Source organism: Oncorhynchus nerka, linkage group LG22, assembly GCF_034236695.1.
Source record: "Oncorhynchus nerka isolate Pitt River linkage group LG22, Oner_Uvic_2.0, whole genome shotgun sequence".
In the NCBI taxonomy this organism is placed as follows: Eukaryota; Metazoa; Chordata; class Actinopteri; order Salmoniformes; family Salmonidae; genus Oncorhynchus; species Oncorhynchus nerka.
The window spans coordinates 15,690,265-15,710,683 of record NC_088417.1 but is presented as its reverse complement, the minus strand read 5'-3'; the positions used below and the strand labels follow the sequence as shown (position 1 = coordinate 15,710,683).

Sequence of the window (20,419 nt, the reverse complement as noted above, 5' to 3'; positions counted from 1 at the left end):
TAGCGGCTTAATGACCTATTGCCAGCTTTATGGCCCTTAGAACTGAGCATCTTAACCCCCAGGGTTTCTATTATGATGTTTGAGTTTGTTCTCCTTTTGCAGGGGGGAATACCAAGGGGACTTTCAATTTCTGTCAGGTGAACAAGATGGTAAACAGAACAGAGATAATGCCTGATAAAATGGGGATTTTCCACCTTTGCATATATTTGCATTCGCGTCAAAACAGGATAGTTGGGCCCTTTCTCTGTGTTTCAATTTGAAATACAGTTTTGAGACTCAAAACTTGTTTTCGATTCACCGCAAGAGCCAACTGGTTCTTTCAAACGGAGGCAATTAAAGAAAAAAAAACAAGAAAAAAAACAATCAAAATCATCTCTGTCGCATTGTACCGTGCTAATATTTGGTTAGCATTTGATGACCTTTCATTCACAATGCATTGTACCATGCTAATATTTGGTTAGCATCTGATGACCTCTCATTCACAATGCATTGTACCATGCTAATATTTGGTTAGTATTTGATGACCTCTCATTCACAATGCATTGTACCATGCTAATATTTGTTTAGCATCTGATGACCTCTCATTCACAATCCTGTGATTGGGATTGGGGGTCCCATAGGGCGACGCACAATTGGCCCAATGTCATCCAGGTTTGGCCGGGGTAGGCCGTCACTGTAAATAAGAATTTGTTCTTAACTGACTTGCCTCGTTAAATAAAGGTAAAACAAATTGTACCGTGCTAATAATCCTTCACAATGCATTGTACATCTGCTAGGAAAGGTTGACATGGACAATGTGGTCCAGCCAAAGCAATATGATGCTCGCAGATATCCTGCCAAAGCCACAATAGTCCGTCTGGTGTGTTTAATACAAGGAATCAGGGTGGAACCACAGGTACCGTTAACGTCTGAGGGGTCAAGGTCTCCAAACTGATGTCAGCTCTCCATTCTCAAGGTCTCTCTCTCCATCTCTGTGTGTATAGCACTGTCACTGAAGCCATAGTGCTAATGCAACCACTATCCTGCCGTCAAATATCCAATATCCATTGCGTTGTTAGCCTTTTAGTCTGGTCTTCTTCAGTGGCAGCCCTGGGGGCATCAAGTCACGGCGCTAACGCTCATTACTTAGACACCCACACTCCACACTCTCTCCCCTCACTGAACCATATAATCACCCCCAAACCACCCAGCACCCCCCAAACTACGCAGCACCCCCCCAACTAACCAGCTATCTATTGGAGCTCCCAAAGCGCTTTGTAAACCAACCCCAGAAAAGCACATATTCCAAAGCGTAGTATGACAGATTGGACCTCCAGGGTCTGATGAGGGGGATCACAGAGCAATGTGATGAAAACAACAACCCTTGAAAGGAATACAAACAAAAACACAGACGATGGTGTATTAAGCAGAGAGGAGAGAGTGTGTTGCTATGCATCTCGTCTGTATCCAGTCTTAGGTTGTAGGGCGCCCCTCTGGGCTCCCTGAATGCTAAATCACCCATCTGCCACTGTGTTCCCCTTATGTCCCTTGCCCCTGTGGAGCTACAGGTAACTGCCAGAATAAAGGAAACGCTTGAGTAAATGAGGGATACAAAGTATATTGAAAGCAGTAGCTTCCACACAGGTGTGGTTCCTGACTTAATTAAGCAATTAACATCCCGTCATGCTTAGGGTCATGTATAAAACGCCCAGTTACCCATTATTTTGGCTACCATGGCTAGAAGAAGAGATCTCAGTGGTTTTGACAGAGAGGTTTCAAAGGAGCATAGGGGGCCAAAAGGGTGTGTGTGTGTGTGTGTGTGTGTGTGTGTGTGTGTGTGTGTGTGTGTGTGTGTGTGTGTGTGTGTGTGTGTGTGTGTGTGTGTGTGTGTGTGTGTGTGTGTGCGTGTCTCAGTCACCAGATCTCAACCCAATTGAACACTCATGGGAGATTCTGGTGCGATGCCTGAAACAGTGTATTCTACCACCATCAGCAAAACACAAAATTATGGAAATTTCTTGATGAAGAATGGTGTCGCATCCCTCCAATAGATTTCCAGACACTTGTAGAATCTATGTCAAGGTGGATTGAAGCTGTTCTGGCTCGTGGTTGTCCAACACCCTATTAAGACACTTTATGTTGGTGTTTCCTTTATTTAGGCAGCTACCTGTACAATCTCCTCTACAGAATATGTGTGTGTGTGTGTGTTTGAGTTTGAATAAAACAAGTCAGTTTGCATGAGAGAGGATGTGTAAGCAGCATACAAAACGAAACATTAAGAACATCTTCCTAATATTGAGTTGCACCCCCTTTTTCCCTCAGAACAGCCTCAATTCGTCGGGGCATGGACTCTACAAGGTGTCGAAAGCGTTCCACAGGGACGCTGGCCCATGTTGACTCCAATGCTTCCCACAGTTGTGTCAAGTTGGCTGGATGTCCTTTGGGTGGTGGACCATTCTTAATACACATGGGAAACCGTTGAGTGTGAAAAACCCAGCAGCGTTGCAGTTCTTGACACAAACTGGTGTGCCTGGCAGCTACTACTATACCCCGTTCAAAAGCACTTAAATCTTTTGTCTTGCCCATTCACCCTCTGAATGGCACACATCCATGTCTCAACTGTCTCAAGGCTTAAAAATACTTCTTTAACCTTCTTATCTACACTGATTCAAGTGGATTTAGCAAGAGACATCAATAAGGGATCAATATCTTTCACCTGGATTCACCTGGTCAGTCTATGTCATGGAAAGAGAAGGTGTCCTTAATGTTTTGTACACTAGGTGTATGTGTGCACTGGTATTTTGTGTGTGTGTATCGGCATATTATTCCCAGCTTGTGTTGTGCCGTTGTCAACAGCATCAATAGTTCTAGCCACTTGTGATTGACTGTTACTTTCCATCACTCTCACAGAGGTGCTGAACTGCCTTCATGTGTGAGATGACTGTGTGCTTCACTCTTAGGAAAAAAAAGGTGCTATCTAGAACCTTAAAGGGTTCTTCGGCTGTCCTTATAGAATAACCTTTTTCTAAGAGTGTATGCCAGTGAAATGAATAGACTATCAAAACAAACAGAAACACTTCCACACAAAATGTCTCCACCACACAGTCTGTGGTTAAAACGCAGACATTTGCCTCCACCGATCCATCCTACACGTTGAAGTTAATGCTATAATGTCACCCAGTGACAAAACGTTATAGGTCCCATTTAAAACACCATGGATACATTTTTAATTCCACTTAGCCCTGGTCTTTATTATACCATGGAACCATGTCTAGACAACTCTATGCTTCATTTTCCCAGAATGCACTCGCTCGAGGAAAATCCCAGGAAGTGAACCCGAAACACACCACATGAGTTAAATCTTCAGATTGAAGGCGTGCCCCTCCATAAAAATGATGATACTTTAATATGTCGACCTAACCACTGTAGTTTGGCTCACGCTCGCTGTTGGTATTCACTGTATACTTTTCAGCTCAAGTGGAATGGCATTCAAACAAGAAATATATGTTTTTTAAATTTAACCTTAATTTAATTAGGCAAGTAAGTTAAGGACAAATTCTTATTTACAATGACGGCCTACCCCAGCCAAACCCTCCACTAACCCGTACGACGTTGGGCCAATTGTGCGCCGCCCTATGGGACTCCCAATCCCATCCGGTTGTGATACAGCCCAGGATCAAACCAGGGTCTTTAGTGACACTTCTAGCACAGAGATGCAGTGCCTTCAAACGCTGTGCCACTCGGGAGCAACTCCTGGGGACCAGTATACAGCATTTTATTACATACTCTTGGGCCTGAATCATAACTTGAAATGTGTACACACATCTTCCATTGAAATCACTGCATGAGTTAAATGCGCACATTTCCAGTAAGTATTCAGGCCCTCTGTGCATTATGACAGTCCATGAAAAACATAAAAGCTATCGCTACATTCATAATGCATTAGTACAATTAGGCCTAGGGTAGAGCCAGCTCACTAGAAGCCAATAGCATCAGGGATGGTGAAGTTTATCCAGACAGATTTTGTTTCTGAAGCTAAGCTGGGCAGAACAACCAGAAAGCAGCTAGTGGGAGGAATTCATTTCTCAACGATTCCAAGAGTGTTCTCTGCCAAACAAACACGAGGATGAGTGTGAGGTGTCCGCTTGACAGCAAAGTACAAATGTGTATGAGTGTATGTGTGAGTACATACAGTTGAAGTCAGAAGTTTACATAAACCTTAGCCAAATACATTTAAACTCAGTTTTTCACAAATCCTGACATTTAATCCAAGTAAAGATGCCCTGTCTTAGGTCAGTTATGATCACCACTTTATTTTAAGAATGTGAAATGTCAGAATAATAGTAGAGAGAATTATTTATTTCAGCTTTTATTTCTTTCATCACATTCCCAGTGGGTCATTTTCTGGAATTTTCTAAGCTGTTTAAAGGCACAGTCAATTTAGTGTATGTAAACTTCTGACCCACTGGGTTTGTGATACAGTGAATTATAAGTGAAATAATATGTTTGTAAACAATTGTTGGAAAAATGACTTGTGTCATGCACAAAGTAGATGTCCTAACTGACGTGCCAAGACTATAGTTAACAAGAAATGTGTGGAGTGGTTGAAAAACAAGTTTTAATGACTCCAACCTAAGTGTATGTAAACTTCCGACTTGAACTGTACATGTTCTTGTATGTTGTTATACGCACCTATACATGTATTTGGGTGCATGCAAGGATCTGTGTCATGTTAATGATACATGCTCCATCATTGTGTGTGTGTGTGTGTGTGTGTGTGTGTGTGCGTTTACGTTTGCAAGCCTGTGAGAAAGTTTGTCTTCCCTCAACTACATCCCAATACATTGGAATGTGACAGTTCCCTTGCTTTCATCTCCCTTCATCACTCTGGTATACCCCCTTTTCCCCATCCCCATCCCCGCCCCTCCCTGGCACTTCAAACCCCATCAGCTTCCATCAAAAGCCGTGGGGGGAGCCCAAGTCAGCCTCTGAGAGAACTCCAATCTGCTGCCACCACCTCCGCTGCCATCAGCATCACCACCAGCACCACTGCTGTCAGCACCACCACCACCCGCACTATTTGCCAACCTAAAAGGAGATTATCAATCATGATGCTGCCCAGGAATCAGAAGGTAGATCCTGCCTTCCTCCTATCTCTCTAGAAAGCCCTTGTCTGACTGAATACCGACTGTAATACCTCTACTCTCAAAGATGCCCGCTGCAGAATAAATATGGGATGGACAATGTTTTGCTTCACGCTCTTCCAGTACATGACCAAAAGTATGTGGACACCTGATCATTGAACATCTCACTCCAAAATCATGGGCATTAATATGGAGTTGGTCCATCCATGCTGCTGTCACAGTCGGTGTCCCAATTCTTCCCAAAGTTGTTTGATGGGGTTGAGGTCAGGGCTCTGTTCAGGCCAGTCAAGTTATTCCACACCAATCTCAGCAAAAAATGTCTGTATGGACCTCATTTTGTGCACTGGGGCATTGTCATGCTGAAACAGGAAATGGCCTCCCCCAAACTGTTGCCACAAAGTTGGAAGCACAGAAACGTCTAGAATAGCATTGTATACTGTAGCATTAAGTTTTCCCTTCAATGGAACTAAAGTGCCTAGCCGGAACCATGAAAAACAACCACAGACCATTATTCCTTATCCACCAAACTTTACAGTTGACGCTATATGCATTGGGGCAGGTAGGCATTGGCATTGCGCATGGTGATCTTATGCTTGTGTACGGCTGCCCGGCCATGGAAACCCATTTCATGAAGCTCCAGACGAACAGTTATTGTGCTGACGTTCCTTCCAGGGGCAGTTTGGAGCTCGGTAGTGAGTGTTACAACCGAGGACAGACAATATTTACACGCTACGCGCTTTAGCACTCGGCGGCCCCGTTCTGTGAGCTTGTGTGGCTGAGCTGTTGTTGCTCCTAGAAATTTCCGATTTGAAATAACAGCACTTACACTACAGTTGACGGGGGCAGCACTAGCAGGGCAGAAATTTGACGAACTGACTTGTTGGAAAGGTGGCATCCTATGACGGTGCCATGTTGAATGCCACTGAGCTCTTCAGTAAGGCCATTCTACTGCCAAAATTTGCCTATGGCGATTGTATGGCCGTGTGTTCGATTTTATACACTGGTCAGCAACGTGTGTGGCTGAAATAGCTGAATCCACTAATTTGAAGGGGTGTCCACATACTTTTGTATATATACAGTAGTGTATTTTACAGAGGCATTAAATGAGAATGGTCTTTTTTAGTAGCCATAATGAATCTTGATCATCATTTTTATTTGATCATACCAGCATCTTTATGAAGTCACTTGTCTCTTGGTGATGATGTCATTGCTTTAAAAAATATACCAAACAGGACGGGGGAAACACTTTAATTGAAGCTGCCAGTCATGTCTATTTTTAGACGGCCTACTGTAGCCTTTCTGAAGCCTCAGCTGTGGCATGGATGGTGAAAATGTGTTGCCCAAGGCGGGGGTAACCTGGAGGCTATAGGAGGAAGACATAGTGGCGCCCCATACAGCCTCTTCCTATTATATTCTACTTGTGGCCAAGGCTTGACCCCATTACGACACAGTTTCCAAATTGTTGGGATAATACCCATGGTGGTATGCGAATGCAGCCGGGGCCAACTAACGACCCTGGCGAGCGCCTCTCACTAATCCAGCAGACGGCACCGACCATGGCTTCAGCATGATCCAGGAAATCCCTCTATAATCCCCTGACACAATGAAGATTGAGGGTAGGGTGAGGTTGGGTTGACATGTCCTCAGTCTTACGAGTGGACACTACTTATAGAGGTGTCAAACAAATTTCCCTGTGGGCCGAATTCGGTCTTCACCAAGGTCCGTAGGGCTGCACTTAAAATGTATACTTTTTCCTCACTGTCAAAATTTGCTTTGGAAATGTTCGATGCTCAGCAAGCTGGACAGAGTGAAGAGACTATAAATGTAGGTTCATTATCATTTCTACCCAGTTTCGAATTTGATTTTAGTAACGTCAATGTCGATTGAGATCACCCCCCCAAAAACAACTCAAATTAAATTCTTAAAACCCTGCGGGCCTTGAGTTTCACATGTGTGATAGAGCTTGGTGGTCGCTGAGGTTGAGTAACAAAGTTTTAAGCCAGGATTTAAAATAGTGTATTTTCACTTCCAATTCCTATGGAAGATACAATTGATTCCATTAAGTCAAAGTATTCAACATTTCCCCTAAAGCTCTATAACATTACCACATCAGCGGAGCATTACCAGATGCTTCCTCATTAGCCTATATTTACAGACAGACAATAAGAGCAAAGCAGGAGGCCTTCTGTACATTGCATGTTAATACATTCATGAATATGACCTGCGTGATGTGTACACTGCACTGCTGGGGTTTCGACGTTCAGCAACCGCCGACTCACGTGCCCCCCAAAAAAAATTCCCAGCATGCTTGCTATGAACCCTCCGCATGACGTCTTGTGATGACACGTATCTGTGAGGAGTGGACACATCCTCGCTCCAGCTGCGTCCTCATGCAAGAACATGACCGTGTGGCAGAGAGTAGGACATGGCCCTCTTGTTGTGAGGGTGGCCCATTTAGGGTTGGATGTTAGCATCACTATGAATTATTAATTTACAGGAAAGGGTTGAGGGAAGTAAAAAGGGAGGAGAGAAACAGACAGACAGACAGACAGACAGACAGACAGACAGACAGACAGACAGACAGACAGACAGACAGACAGACAGACAGACAGACAGACTGCAAGAGAGTAGTGATGCAATATTTTTAAGACCGAAGCCTGCAAGTGATCTTGTACTTCCACCAGCTTTCATGGAAACCTTAGTATCATTCATTTAAATCAATTACTGATTACATGAAGCTAATAGACTCATCATGATGCATCCATGTGCCAAAGAGCAGGTCAGTGGAGGGTAGATGAGTAAAAACTCAAAGGCTGTGTTCCAAATGCACCTGTTGATTTGTGGAGCTTTTACTGGAATGGGACAAAACCTAAATGTGAGCTTTAAATGGCTCAAACTCAAAGCACCACTTTCTTTTATCTCCCCGTCCCCCCCAAAAAAATAACACACCATTGAAGCACCGGGTAATATCTCAGCCCTATTGACTGACCAGAGGCATTACCCAGTCAAGAGAGACTTGATCAAGGGGAAAAAGAATTGTAATCATTGCTAGTTAATGAGCGACTTCAATTTTCAAAAGACAGTATGTTTAATGTTAACAGGAAAAGACTGCCTCCTTCGCCGGCATGATGAATAATTCATTGCACATCGGAGGGAACCTAAAATACATAATTACTGGTTGACTTATCTAAGCTTTGATTCTGCCATATCTGACATCAGTGCTGCTTAAACTTTGCCGTATCTTTTTAATAACGGCTTATTAGCATTCAACAGGGGCAGTGAGCAATGGCTCCTGGGTAGAATATAGTTTTTTTGGAGTATTGCCCTCTGCGTTTTACAGAGGGTACAACAGTGTAAAGCGCACACAAAATTATGTCAAAACCACAATGAGGAAACAGACCTATTATTGTCCAAAGTCATTTCAGTTGTGAATGGGAGCCGAGTTTCTGGTCTTCTGGCTATCTCTAGTCCAGAGGGAGAGGCTTACTGTGGACATATGAAAGAGGGGGATTCATGTTTTGAGGACTGTACTGAGCTCCAGTTGGACCGCCTGTAGGAAATGTCATTTTTTGTGTGCATGCTTTTTTTGGGATCACAGGCCCTGCGGTGGCGGGTGCAAACGGTACACCAGATGGCGAGCGACAGAGCCAGAACCCAACCCGGCGGTACCAGAGAGGGGGAACACTTGGCTTCAGCCCCTCTACACTGTTTTAAGGGCACCCAGAATCTGTTTCCTTTAGACAACATAAGCCAAGGGAATAATGGACTTGGAATGGGTGCCTGTGCTCCACCACACTTTTGACAAGACCCCCACTGTGACAAATTGGTCAGTAATGACATGTTCATGAAAACAGTAGGTAGTTAGATTTATAAGGAGAGTTTCTTGTTTCTTCCTGACTGGTGCAGAGCAAAGTTGAGAAATCCTATTATATTTTCCATAATTGCAATATACAGGTGCATTCCATTTCCAGCAACTAGCACACCTCCTTGTGTTTAAAAAGATCCAAAGACAAGATAACATTGACATGGATAATAAATCAAAATGAGTGCTTCTGCCCAGAGAGAAACAGAGAGACAAAGGAAGCACACAATACTGTAGCCTATAGCACACAAAAAAAATGTGGTGGATAACCAGTATTTACATGAACAAGTAAGAGAGACTTTTATATTGGTTGTATATTGAGGAAATAAACAAATCACAGAATCGAGACTGAGGCAATTGCAGAACAGTAGGGAGAGAGAGAGACTGTTTAAAAGCAACACATCTAAGGGAACAAGGCAATCTGTACCCTTCTCCCAGACTAATTCCATTACAGCAAGCCACACAAACCTGCCCACACACCCTCCCACATGTCAGAACCGTGGTGCAGAATGCACACCAAACACACTGTTTATATTCCTCTGAACATCTGAGAGTGTCTTTAACCCATTTCTATTTTCAATGTGTGGACCTGTTCAACTCCGTGTGTGTGTATTCAGTATTCGATGTTAAATCCCTGTTCTTATGCAAGTCTGTGTACTTTTCATGTGTGTATGTCCTTTTGTGTAAATACCAGTCGGTTGAGTCTTTGTACTTGTTTGTTTATATGTATGTGTGTGTACCGTCTACGTCTGTCCCGCTCTGAGCGGGAGACATGGATTTACAGTTAAATGCTCCTATGTGCCAACTGTCAGCGTTGACAACTTTTGTGTGGGTGGTTGAATGAACCGTGTTTTGACGGGAAGCGGGGTGGATTGCATGGTACTGGCATGGGGTTTTTTGTCAAACAAAAACGGATTTCCTTTTGTGCAGGGGACAGACGACTCCACAGCTACAGGAGGAAGAAAACATGTACTTGACAGGGTGCTTTGTCCCTATCTCCATGCAAGATGGAGACAGTTGTTGAATACCTTAGTGCTGCCGAAATACATAACACTCTACGAAAGGAATCTGACATCTTCAGTTAACCCTAAAAACGCCAATAACGCCAATTAATGATTGCAAAGAGACACTGTCTGTCAAGCATTAACACTTTCTTTTATTAACCTTTTGTAACACAAGTAAATTGTTTAAATTACCCTAAAATAAACATATTTTTAAACAAATTCACACATTTTAGTCAAATTTGATCGATATGCGCGATATGGGCACCGGTCACATCAGACTTTTAGCTCGAACTCCGGAACGCTATAGGATATCAACTCAGTTCCAATTGCATCTGAAATATGACACTCAACTTGGTATAAAGACATTGACTGGAAGCTAAATATGTATTTACAATTTGTATTTTTCAGTTATAGTGGCTGCCATGCCCTCCCCCCAATGGCCAAATCTGGGGTTGCTCCATATCTATATTTTTTCAGGGTACATACATCTCTACCTCTGTGCCAAATTTGGTCCTTTATCACAAAGTTTACTATTGAGTCCACGTTTTCAGTTTAGTATACAACTAGTATACAAAAGAGAGATTATTTTTCATTTAAAAATAGGTTTCAAAATGATGACATTATTTAAACCTTGTGGTCAAAATGTACCCCTGTTTATCTTCAGGCTACATTCCAAACAATAGTTGATGATGGGCAAAGGGTTTGATGTTGATGTCCCATATAGCATGGGTTAAACCGGAGCAAAGCCTTCTAGTTTGGTCCCCAATGGCAAGGTGGATGATGGTTTGTCATTAATCTAATGAGTCTGGAAATGTGTAGAGTTTGAAAAAACAAATGTTTTCGTAAACACTTTCTGAATCCTAACACAGTCCCAGCAACTGTAATTATGGCTTTATACAGTATGTTGACAACCCTTGTGAGGTATGTTGTTGTACATATCCTCTCTCTTAATCTCTCACTTTTAGTCTCTTTCCCATTCACTACATTTTCAATTTTGGTATGAACCTAACACATGCTGGACACCTTTTGTCATACACGCTTAGAGAAAAGGGTTCCAAAAGGGTTCTTCGGCTGTCCCCATAGGAGAACCCATTTTGGTTCCAGGTAGAACCATTTTGGTTCCAGATAGAACCCTTTTGAGTCCCATGTAGAATCCTCTGTGGAAAGAGTTCTACATGGAACCCAAACAAAAAGGGTTCTACCTGGAAACAAAAAGGGTTCCCATATGGGGAAAGCCGAAGAACCCTTTTGGAAACCTTTTTCCGAAGAGTTTACCAGCTGACACAACCAGGCAGATAACCAACTGAGGAAGAAAACCAACCAATTGTAAGCTGGTGTGGAGCCACAGCAGATGGACAAAAGTCTTGTAACACCCATACGACTAGCCCATTACTTTAAAATGGGATATAAATCAATTCTGACCAGATTACAGATATCCACAGTCCTCACAAAAGGCAAATCTGCTTTGGCCAACAAAGGATCCGTGAGCCAGTCTGGAGTTTTGACAGGGGCCCAACCTGCTGTATACTACAGTATACAGACCTTTATTGGACTTGGAATCGGATCTGGGTTCAAATACTATTTGAAATCATTGCAAATACTTTAGCTGGATTTGATTCAGCTTGCCTGGCAAAATGGAACTAATAAAATAGTCCCAAAAGTGTAAGCACCACCAATCTTGCACTTCAGGCAGGCTATAACAAATGCTGAAATAGTATTTGAACCCAGATCTGCTTGGCCTTTTACATCAATAGTAATTTGGGGTGTGTGCAGATCATTGTGTATTTGTATGTGTTAGGGGCTTACCCAGACACAAAACTTTCTTAAACAAAATGTGACCACATTTACATTTAGCAGAAAAGGGCGGCTCTGCAGAACGACCGATTAATAAAAACACAAAGAACTTGGTGGCAACAATAAGGTTTTTAGGGTATTTTCTGACTCAAAGCTAAAAAGTGAAATGTTCTGTTAATCTCTAGATGTGTGTTCAAGGTTACTCTGGTATTTCCCCTACGGTTTTAACTTTCTACTGAGACCTCCTACTGTAGCGCACAGTTCCACAGTTCCTCCCTCTCTGTGATCTTGAAAAGTAGGTACTCTGAATTCTTTTAGAAATGCTTTCTTTAAAATAAATATCAGAGCTTCTCTGTGATTAATTCTGTCAGATGTTTGTGATTTGTGCTTTTCATCTTTTTTTACTTTCTCATCTCCATAACGATGTCATGCAGAGATACAATTCCCCAAAATATTATAAAGGTGTCTGTTCCTTGTATTCCATTAAAATCCTGGTATTATCTAGGTTAATGGGTCCCGTACATTGCAGCCTGCATCGTAAGCCGGACACACAGCGACGGCTGACCCACGGATCTCCTCCATCCGTCTACACTTCCCTTTCTCATCCTTTCCTTGTCTCCCTCTACCTCTGCAATCAGCTTTGCTCTCTTCTCCTTTCAAACTGCTCCTGGTTCTCTTCTCTTCTCTTCGGCCCACACCCCTTTCTTACCACTGCCGTCCCTCTGTTCTCTCCTCTCTTCTCTCTCCTCTGCCCTGATAGCCTGAGGGGTGAGGGTAGATACACCAACTGCACAATATGCAGTGGGTTCGTTTGAAGCCATTATTTCGTAGGAAACATCAGAAAGAGAAAAGCTCCTGCTTGGTCTTTCTTGTCTTTATCTCTGGGGATTTTCACATACTGCTCTGTGTCGAGTTCGCTTATATAAACCATATCAGTTGAAAGCTCTTGGTAAGAGGCACATATACAGGGAAATGAATACTTGAGTGACGTTCCACTGATTGAAGCACTTTTCTCTTTCTTTCCCTTTCAACGCCCCTTCCTCTACTACCACCACAGTAATACCAAGCAGGTCAAACATGCCTCATTGAGCTCCACCTGACAGTAAACATAGCCAATCAGCGTCCTTCATCGAGACAAACAAATGCCAAGAGCCACAGGTATGCACTGCGTGGGTTGAGCACCTGAATGACTCTAGCCTACTCACACAAACTAAAGAGCAAAATGATGAAAGGTTGGTAACTTATTGATACAGAGAATGTAACCCAGAGTGATTAAATACAAAATACATTTGCTATTAAATTTGCAGAGACATTTGTGCCCTGCGAACACAGTCATTTGTTATCACTCGTTATATTTGATTGAGCTCAAATGCCCTGTCCAGACAAATGAATGGAAATTATTTCAAATGTTTTTAATAGCAACAGGCTAACCGCAATCATCTCAAACTGAGCCAAAAGGGATGAGCTGCGGAGTACATTAACAAGCAGCTCAATCCCCTAAATTCATGTAATTCCTCCCTCCTCCACATGATAGGCAGTTAGGAACATGTACAGTGACTATGATAACCAACAACTATAATTTGTAGCATGACAAAAACACATTAAATTAGTTAGAGATTAGCAGTAAGCAGACAATGAAAACCTCGTTAGGCAAGCTGCAATCCGGCAATTGCAAACGACACACTTCACCTGTCCTCATTTGCATACCCTAAAAAAGTGTAAAAATCAAGTTGGTGATACTGAAATTTCCAGTTTGCTGATTTTAACCATTGGACCATTTGGGGTAAACTACAGTATGATGTGGTATAGTGATCATCTTCATGCCAGGCATGTCCTACCTTGACACAATCCTAACTACAGAGTACGAAAGAGTGAGTGACTTTAAATTTGAGAAGGCTTTTGTTCGTTTAAAAAAAAAACATTTCGACATGAAAGAGCAACGTCGGCTCCCTACACCCTCACATCAACAAAGAACAAAGCTTGAATCCAAGACCTAAAGAATGTCAAAGTCTTCCAATTAATTGGAGGCAACTATATGCAGCTCTTATTGTGATTAAAAGTTTTCCTGACACACAAAGCAGAAATGGAAAATCTTCCCAGCATAGAAGAAGTTGGTCAAAAAGAGACAGTAATGGGCCCCCAGAGCATACTCTGGCTATTCTGCAATAACAGAGAAAGGGAATCGAAGTTCATAATTGTGGCCCATACTAGGCCTTACTTACAGTATATAACATATGTTGTTATTATAACTAGAATGTAACTCTGGACAATTTTTTGGAAAAGGGGTCATAGAAATGAACAAACTGGATCGCAAGCCACCCACAAGGCAAAGCATGACCCCTTTACCATGGTGTCAAGTGACCTTTTCCTGTCTGTAAACATTCCCATCCGTTCCCCACCTTATTTACTAAGGATGTCATCAGCACTGACTTGTTTGGGCTGGAATCCCCCAGACAAAAAGGCTCTCAAAACAAAAACAAAAAAAATAGCATTCAAAGTCAAACTCTTCTTGGGGTAATAAACAATAAATGCAGGTTAGCGTTTTTCATCATGATTCTTGTTCTGGAGGCAGCTCTGCAGGGTGGTCACGAGCTGACACATTTTAAACCTAACTTTCACCCTAACCACACTGCTAACCTTAATGCCTAACCCTAGCCTTAAATTAAGACCAAAATGCAAAATTTTCATCAAAAAATAATATTTAGCCAATTCTGATTTTGCATTTGCCCGATCTAATTGCTCAGTTCTGCCTCCAGGCCAAGACTCATGGGACTAAACGTCAACCTGCAGAATAAACAACAAAATAAGTCACCACAAACAGTTACCTGTAGACGAAATACAAAAGAAGATATGAAGGCAATTCTTCAGAAACTCAAAATAAAACAGATATTTAATTGGGCTAATACAAGACAAAGGGTCTTGATCACAGGCTGGTAAACTAGGGTTGTCCCAGCAGGGGATCTGAAATAACAGTAGTACTGAAAAGGCACAGGGTAGCGCAGCTGAATCATGTATTCTCCACAGACGGCGCAATTATTCGGCAGGCTTTATCCGAGGATTAATGAATCACATGGATTCAAAAGAAAGGATAATAAGTACAGCTTAGCCATAAGGGGGAAAGGGCAATTCTTCTTGACAAATAAGCTAAGCCATCTGACCAATTTAGAGGGTGCATCTGACTGACATGGCCATTCTTTGGTTGTAACGCATCGTTTCAAGATGTCTTTGTGCCAGGAGGACACATCAGAGGAATTGTGGGAAAGACCATGATCAGCTCAAAATGTGATAGTGAACAACCTTTCTCTATTACCTGACCTGTACATCGATGGCGAGAACGGAGCAAACGGAATGGCATCAAAAACCTGGAAACCAATGTGTTTGATGTATTTGATACCATTCCACTGAATCTTCTCCAGCCATTAGCACAAGCCCGTTCTGCCCAGTTAAGGTGCCACCAACCTCCTGTGCTGTACATACAGTGAAACAGACAAGATGTAAGGAACACCCCCAAGACAGTATGTTCCTCGTCCTCGCAATTGGATAACAAGATTTAAAGGTCCAGTGTAGTCAAACATGTCATTTGCCTGGGTTTTGTATATATCAAAACAAATTGTATGTCACGTGCGCCGAATACAACAGGTTACTGTGAAATGCTTAATTACAAGCCCTTAACCAACAATGCAGTTCAAGAATTAGAGTTAAGAAAACATTTACTTAATAAACCAAAGTAAAAAATAAAAAGTATATTACCACACTATGAGGTTGGGATACTACTGTGAAATTGTGAAAATGATGTTAATCAGTAGAGGCTGCTGAGGGGAGGACGGCTCATAATAATGGCTGGAACGGAGCAAATGGAATGGCATCAAACATAGAAAACGTGCATTTGATACCATTCCACTTATTCTTCTCCAGCCATTACCATGAGCCTGTCCTCCCCAATTAAGGTGCCACCAACCTCCTGTGATGTTAATGCCTTTTTAGTATAAGAGCTGTTTGAAAAGACCACCTGAAATTTGAACCTGTTGTGGTGGGATGGAGTTTTGGCCTGCCCGGTGATGTCACCAGGCGGTAAATAAGTTCATAGACCAATAAGAAAGAGAGTTCCAAACCTCTCTGCCAATAACAGCTAGTTTTCAGATTCCCCATCCCCACTCAGACAGTTCGAGCAAAAATATTGCTTGAGAAATTGCTCTTTTGTTTTAAGAAGCTATTTTTGTTTATTTTTGACCATTTTAATTTGAAAACCATCACAGTAAGGTACTTAATTGTTACCCAGAAATGATTTGATATTGAGATAAAAACAACTGCATTGGACCTTTAAAGCTTCAACGGTGACCGTGCAAGAGCATAGAAAAACTCAGTTGTCTCATTTACTGTCACATACATACATACACTAGTGGAATGATGCAAGCTTGTCTTCGCATGACAACAAGCTGTACCTGTACGTTATGCAAAATCTAGGAATAGACGGCCAGTGGCCAGATGCCCATTTGGACAAATCTCCAATGTACTGATTTACCAACCAGACTGAGACAAGACTCACCCAACATATTTGAACAGGTGTCAAATATAGAAAATGAAATTTAACTACCAGCTCTCTCAGCAATACAATATACAGTATATTGTATACAGGCATGAGTAATAACTATAATAAATCTACTTATAACATCTTATCTTGCTGGAACAATGCTAATGATAATGAATAGCTGACGTAAACTCACCCCATTCCGTACAAATGTGCGCAACTGCGACATTCAAACGAGGCTACAAAGAAAAGAATGGGACTGTAGCGACTGTGTTGACTTCAAAATCAAATCAAGTCAAATTTATTTGTCACATACACATTGTTAGCAGATGTTAATGCGAGTGTAGCGAAAGGCTTGTGCTTCTAGTTCCGACAATGCAGTAATAACCAACGAGTAATCTAACCTAACAATTCCAAAACTACTACCTTATACACACAAGTTTAAAGGGATAAAGAATATGTACATAAAGATATATGAATGAGTGATGGTACAGAACGGTATAGGCAAGATGCAGTAGAAGGTATCGAGTACAGTATATACATATGAGATGAGTAATGTAGGGTATGTAAACAAAGTGGCATAGTTTAAAGTGGCTAGTGATACATGTATTACATAAAGATGCAGTAGATGATATACATTTACATTTAAGTCATTTAGCAGACGCTCTTATCCAGAGCGACTTACAAATTGGATGATATAGAGTACAGTATATACATATACATACGAGATGAATAATGTAGGAGATGTAAACATTATATTAAGTACAAGATCCATTGTGCAGACCTCACTACACTCTGGAGAGCCTTACGGTTGTGGGCGGAGCAGTTGCCGTACCAGGCGGGGATACAGCCCGACAGGATGCTCTCGATTGTGCATCTGTAGAAGTTTGTGAGTGCTTTTGGTGACAAGCTGAATTTCTTCAGCCTTCTTCACGATGCTGTCTGTGTGGGTGGACCAATTCAGTTTGTCTGTGATGTGTACGCCGAGGAATTTAAAACTTACTACCCTCTCCACTACTGTCCCATCGATGTGGATAGGGGGGGTGCTCCCTCTGCTGTTTCCTGAAGTCCACAATCATCTCCTTAGTTTTGTTGACGTTGAGTGTCAGGTTATTTTCCTGACACCACACTCCGAGGGCCCTCACCTCCTCCCTGTAGGCCGTCTGTCGTTGTTTGTAATCAAGCCTACCACTGTAGTGCCGTCCGCAAACTTGATGATCGAGTTGGAGGCGTGCATGGCCACGCAGTCATGGGTGAACAGGGAGTACAGGAGAGGGCTCAGAACGCACCCTTGTGGGGCCCCAGTGTTGAGGATCAGCGGGGTGGAGATGCTGTTACCTACCCTCACCACCTGGGGGCGGCATGTCAGGAAGTCCAGTACCCAGTTGCACAGGGCGGGGTCGAGACCCAAGGTCTCGAACTTGATGACGAGTTTGGAGGGTACTATGGTGTTAAATGCTGAGCTGTAGTCGATGAACAGCATTCTCACATAGGTATTCCTCTTGTCCAGATGGGTTAGGGCAGTGTGCAGTGTGGTTGAGATTGCATCGTCTGTGGACCTATTTGGGCGGTAAGCAAATTGGAGTGGGTCTAGGGTGTCAGGTAGGGTGGAGGTGATATGGTCCTTGACTAGTCTCTCAAAGCACTTCATGATGATGGAAGTTAATGCGAGTGTAGCAAAATGCTTGTGCTTCTAGTTCCGACAATGCAGCAATAACCAACGAGTAATCTAGTCGTTTAGCTCCGTTACCTTAGCTTTCTTGGGAACAGGGACAATGGTGGCCCTCTTGAAGCATGTGGGAACAGCAGACTGGGATAAGGATTGATTGAATATGTCCCTAAACACACCAGCCAGCTGGTCTGCGCATGCTCTGAGGGCGCGGCTGGGGATGCCGTCTGGGCCTGCAGCCTTGCAAGGGTTAACACGTTTAAATGTTTTACTCACGTCGGCTGCAGTGAAGGAGAGTCCACATGTTTTGGTTGCGGGTCGTGTTAGTGGCACTGGATTGTCCTCAAAGCGGGCAAAAAAGTTATTTAGTCTGGGAGCAAGACATCCTGGTCCGTGAAGGGGCTGGTTTTCTTTTTGTAATCCGTGATTGACTGTAGACCCTGCCACATACCTCTTGTGTCTGAGCCGTTGAATTGCGATTCTACTTTGTCTCTATACTGACGCTTAGCTTGTTTGATTGCCTTGCGGAGGGAATAGCTACACTGTTTGTATTCGGTCATGTTTCCGGTCACCTTGCCCTGGTCAAAAGCAATGGTTCGCGCTTTCAGTTTCATGCGAATGCTGCCATCACTCCACGGTTTCTGGTTTGGAAATGTTTTAATTGTTGCTATGGGAACGACATCTTCAATGCACTTTCTAAGGAACTCACTCACCGAATCAGCGTATTCGTCAATGTTGTTGTTGGACGCAGTGCGGAACATACCCCAGTCCATGTGATGGAAGCAGTCTTGGAGCGTGGAATCAGATTGGTCGGACCAGCGTTGAACAGACCTGAGCGCGGGAGCTTCTTGTTTTAGCTTCTGTCTGTAGGCAGGGAGCAACAAAATGGAGTCGTGGTCAGCTTTTCCGAAAGGAGGGTGGGGGAGGGCCTTATATGCGTCGCGGAAGTTAGAATAGCAATGATCCAAGGTTTTACCAGCCCTGGTTGCGCAATCGATATGCTGATACAATTTAGGGAGTCTTGTTTTCAGATTAGCCTTGTTAAAATCCCCAGCTACAATGAATGCAGCCTCAGGATATGTGGTTTCTAGTTTACATAGAGTCAAATAAAGTTCGTTCAGAGCCATCGATGTGTCTGCTTGGGGGGGAATATATACGGCTGTGATTATAATCGAAGAGAATTCCCTTGGTAGATAATGCGGTTGACATTTGATTGTGAGGAATTCTAAATCAGGTGAACAGAAGGACTTGAGTTCCTGTATGTTGTTGTGACCACACCACGTCTCGTTAATCATAAAGCATACGCCCCCGTCCCTCTTCTTACCAGAAAGATGTTTGTTTCTGTCGGCGCGATGCGTGAAGAAACCAGCCTGCTGCACCGATTCCGGGGGTGTGAACTACGTTTCTATTCAAGCGTTGATCGACATGGTAAGGGCTCTATAGTGTTGGAGAAAAGTTGAAAAAAACTGACCCTCCGTTACATCGTGACGTGTCATGCCATAACGTAGAGCACGCATAAAGCAACTACTTCCGTCTTACAATCTCTCTCCACCAGTTGTAGCACTTCTCTCATCACTTAAAAACAAGAAATGGACAGTGACGCGGGTAAGGGGGGATACCTAGTCATATTTTGCTTTGTCACTGCAAGCGATCACGACTCTCAAAAAAACTGTTTACTTCTGAAAATAACTTTAGCACCGTCCTAAAAACCTGATTCAAATTCGACACAAACCTTCAAATAGGAATGCAATCACACATTATATAAACTCGTTATAGTGTTTTATTTACATTTTAGAGGCGATAAGGTGATAAGTTGGACAGATCCAGTGAAAAAATGCAATTTTCCCACACAACATCTCTCCTTCTTACTATCACGCATTAGTTTCGCTTCCCCACCCGCCATTTTTAAAAAGACCCGACGGGGTTCATTGCCTGCTTGAATCATGCAGAAACGGGCATCGTTTAGGTCATGTCATTTATTTTGTTGGAAAGGGGAGAAAGTGTGCTTTACAATGGTATTGACATTACAGTTGATCTGGAAGTATTACGTTTTTGGGGCGCTAAAATAAGGTCAATTGTATGGACCAAGGCGATGTACAAAAGTGAGTGAGTTTACGTTACTGGAAAGAGTAATTCATGGTGAAAATTCAAAGAGTGTAAATGATATTTTAACTGGAACTTGTCTTCCTCTGTGAACATAGTCTTAATACAAATGCAAAATGGTTATTTTGATGACAAAATTAAATAAATGAATCATTGATTGGCTCGAGATGGGAGTGCTGGAACCTTCTGAATAATACAAACCAATAAAAAGTACCTCAGTGTTGATTGCTTCCTAATTTTCCTCTGATGGAACAAGTACACGCACGCATGCACACGCTCACGCACACACACACACACGCACACACGCATGCACACACACACACACATCTTCAATAA

General features: G+C 42.7%; 1 protein-coding gene across 2 annotated transcripts in view; it reads right to left on the bottom strand.

Moving 5' to 3' along the window:
- Window positions 1-20,419, bottom strand: part of LOC115104895 (apoptosis regulator Bcl-2-like) — a 73,979-nt gene that overhangs the window by 50,318 nt on the left and 3,242 nt on the right. Inside the window, exon 2 of one of the 2 annotated variants that reach the window (XM_065006977.1) lies at window positions 18,744-18,844. The exons of the other annotated variant lie outside the window; for it this stretch is intronic. Coding sequence (XP_064863049.1) covers window positions 18,782-18,844 — 63 coding nt within the window. The 3' untranslated portion in view covers window positions 18,744-18,781. The remainder of the gene's footprint in view (window positions 1-18,743; window positions 18,845-20,419) is intronic. 2 annotated transcript variants of the gene reach the window in all.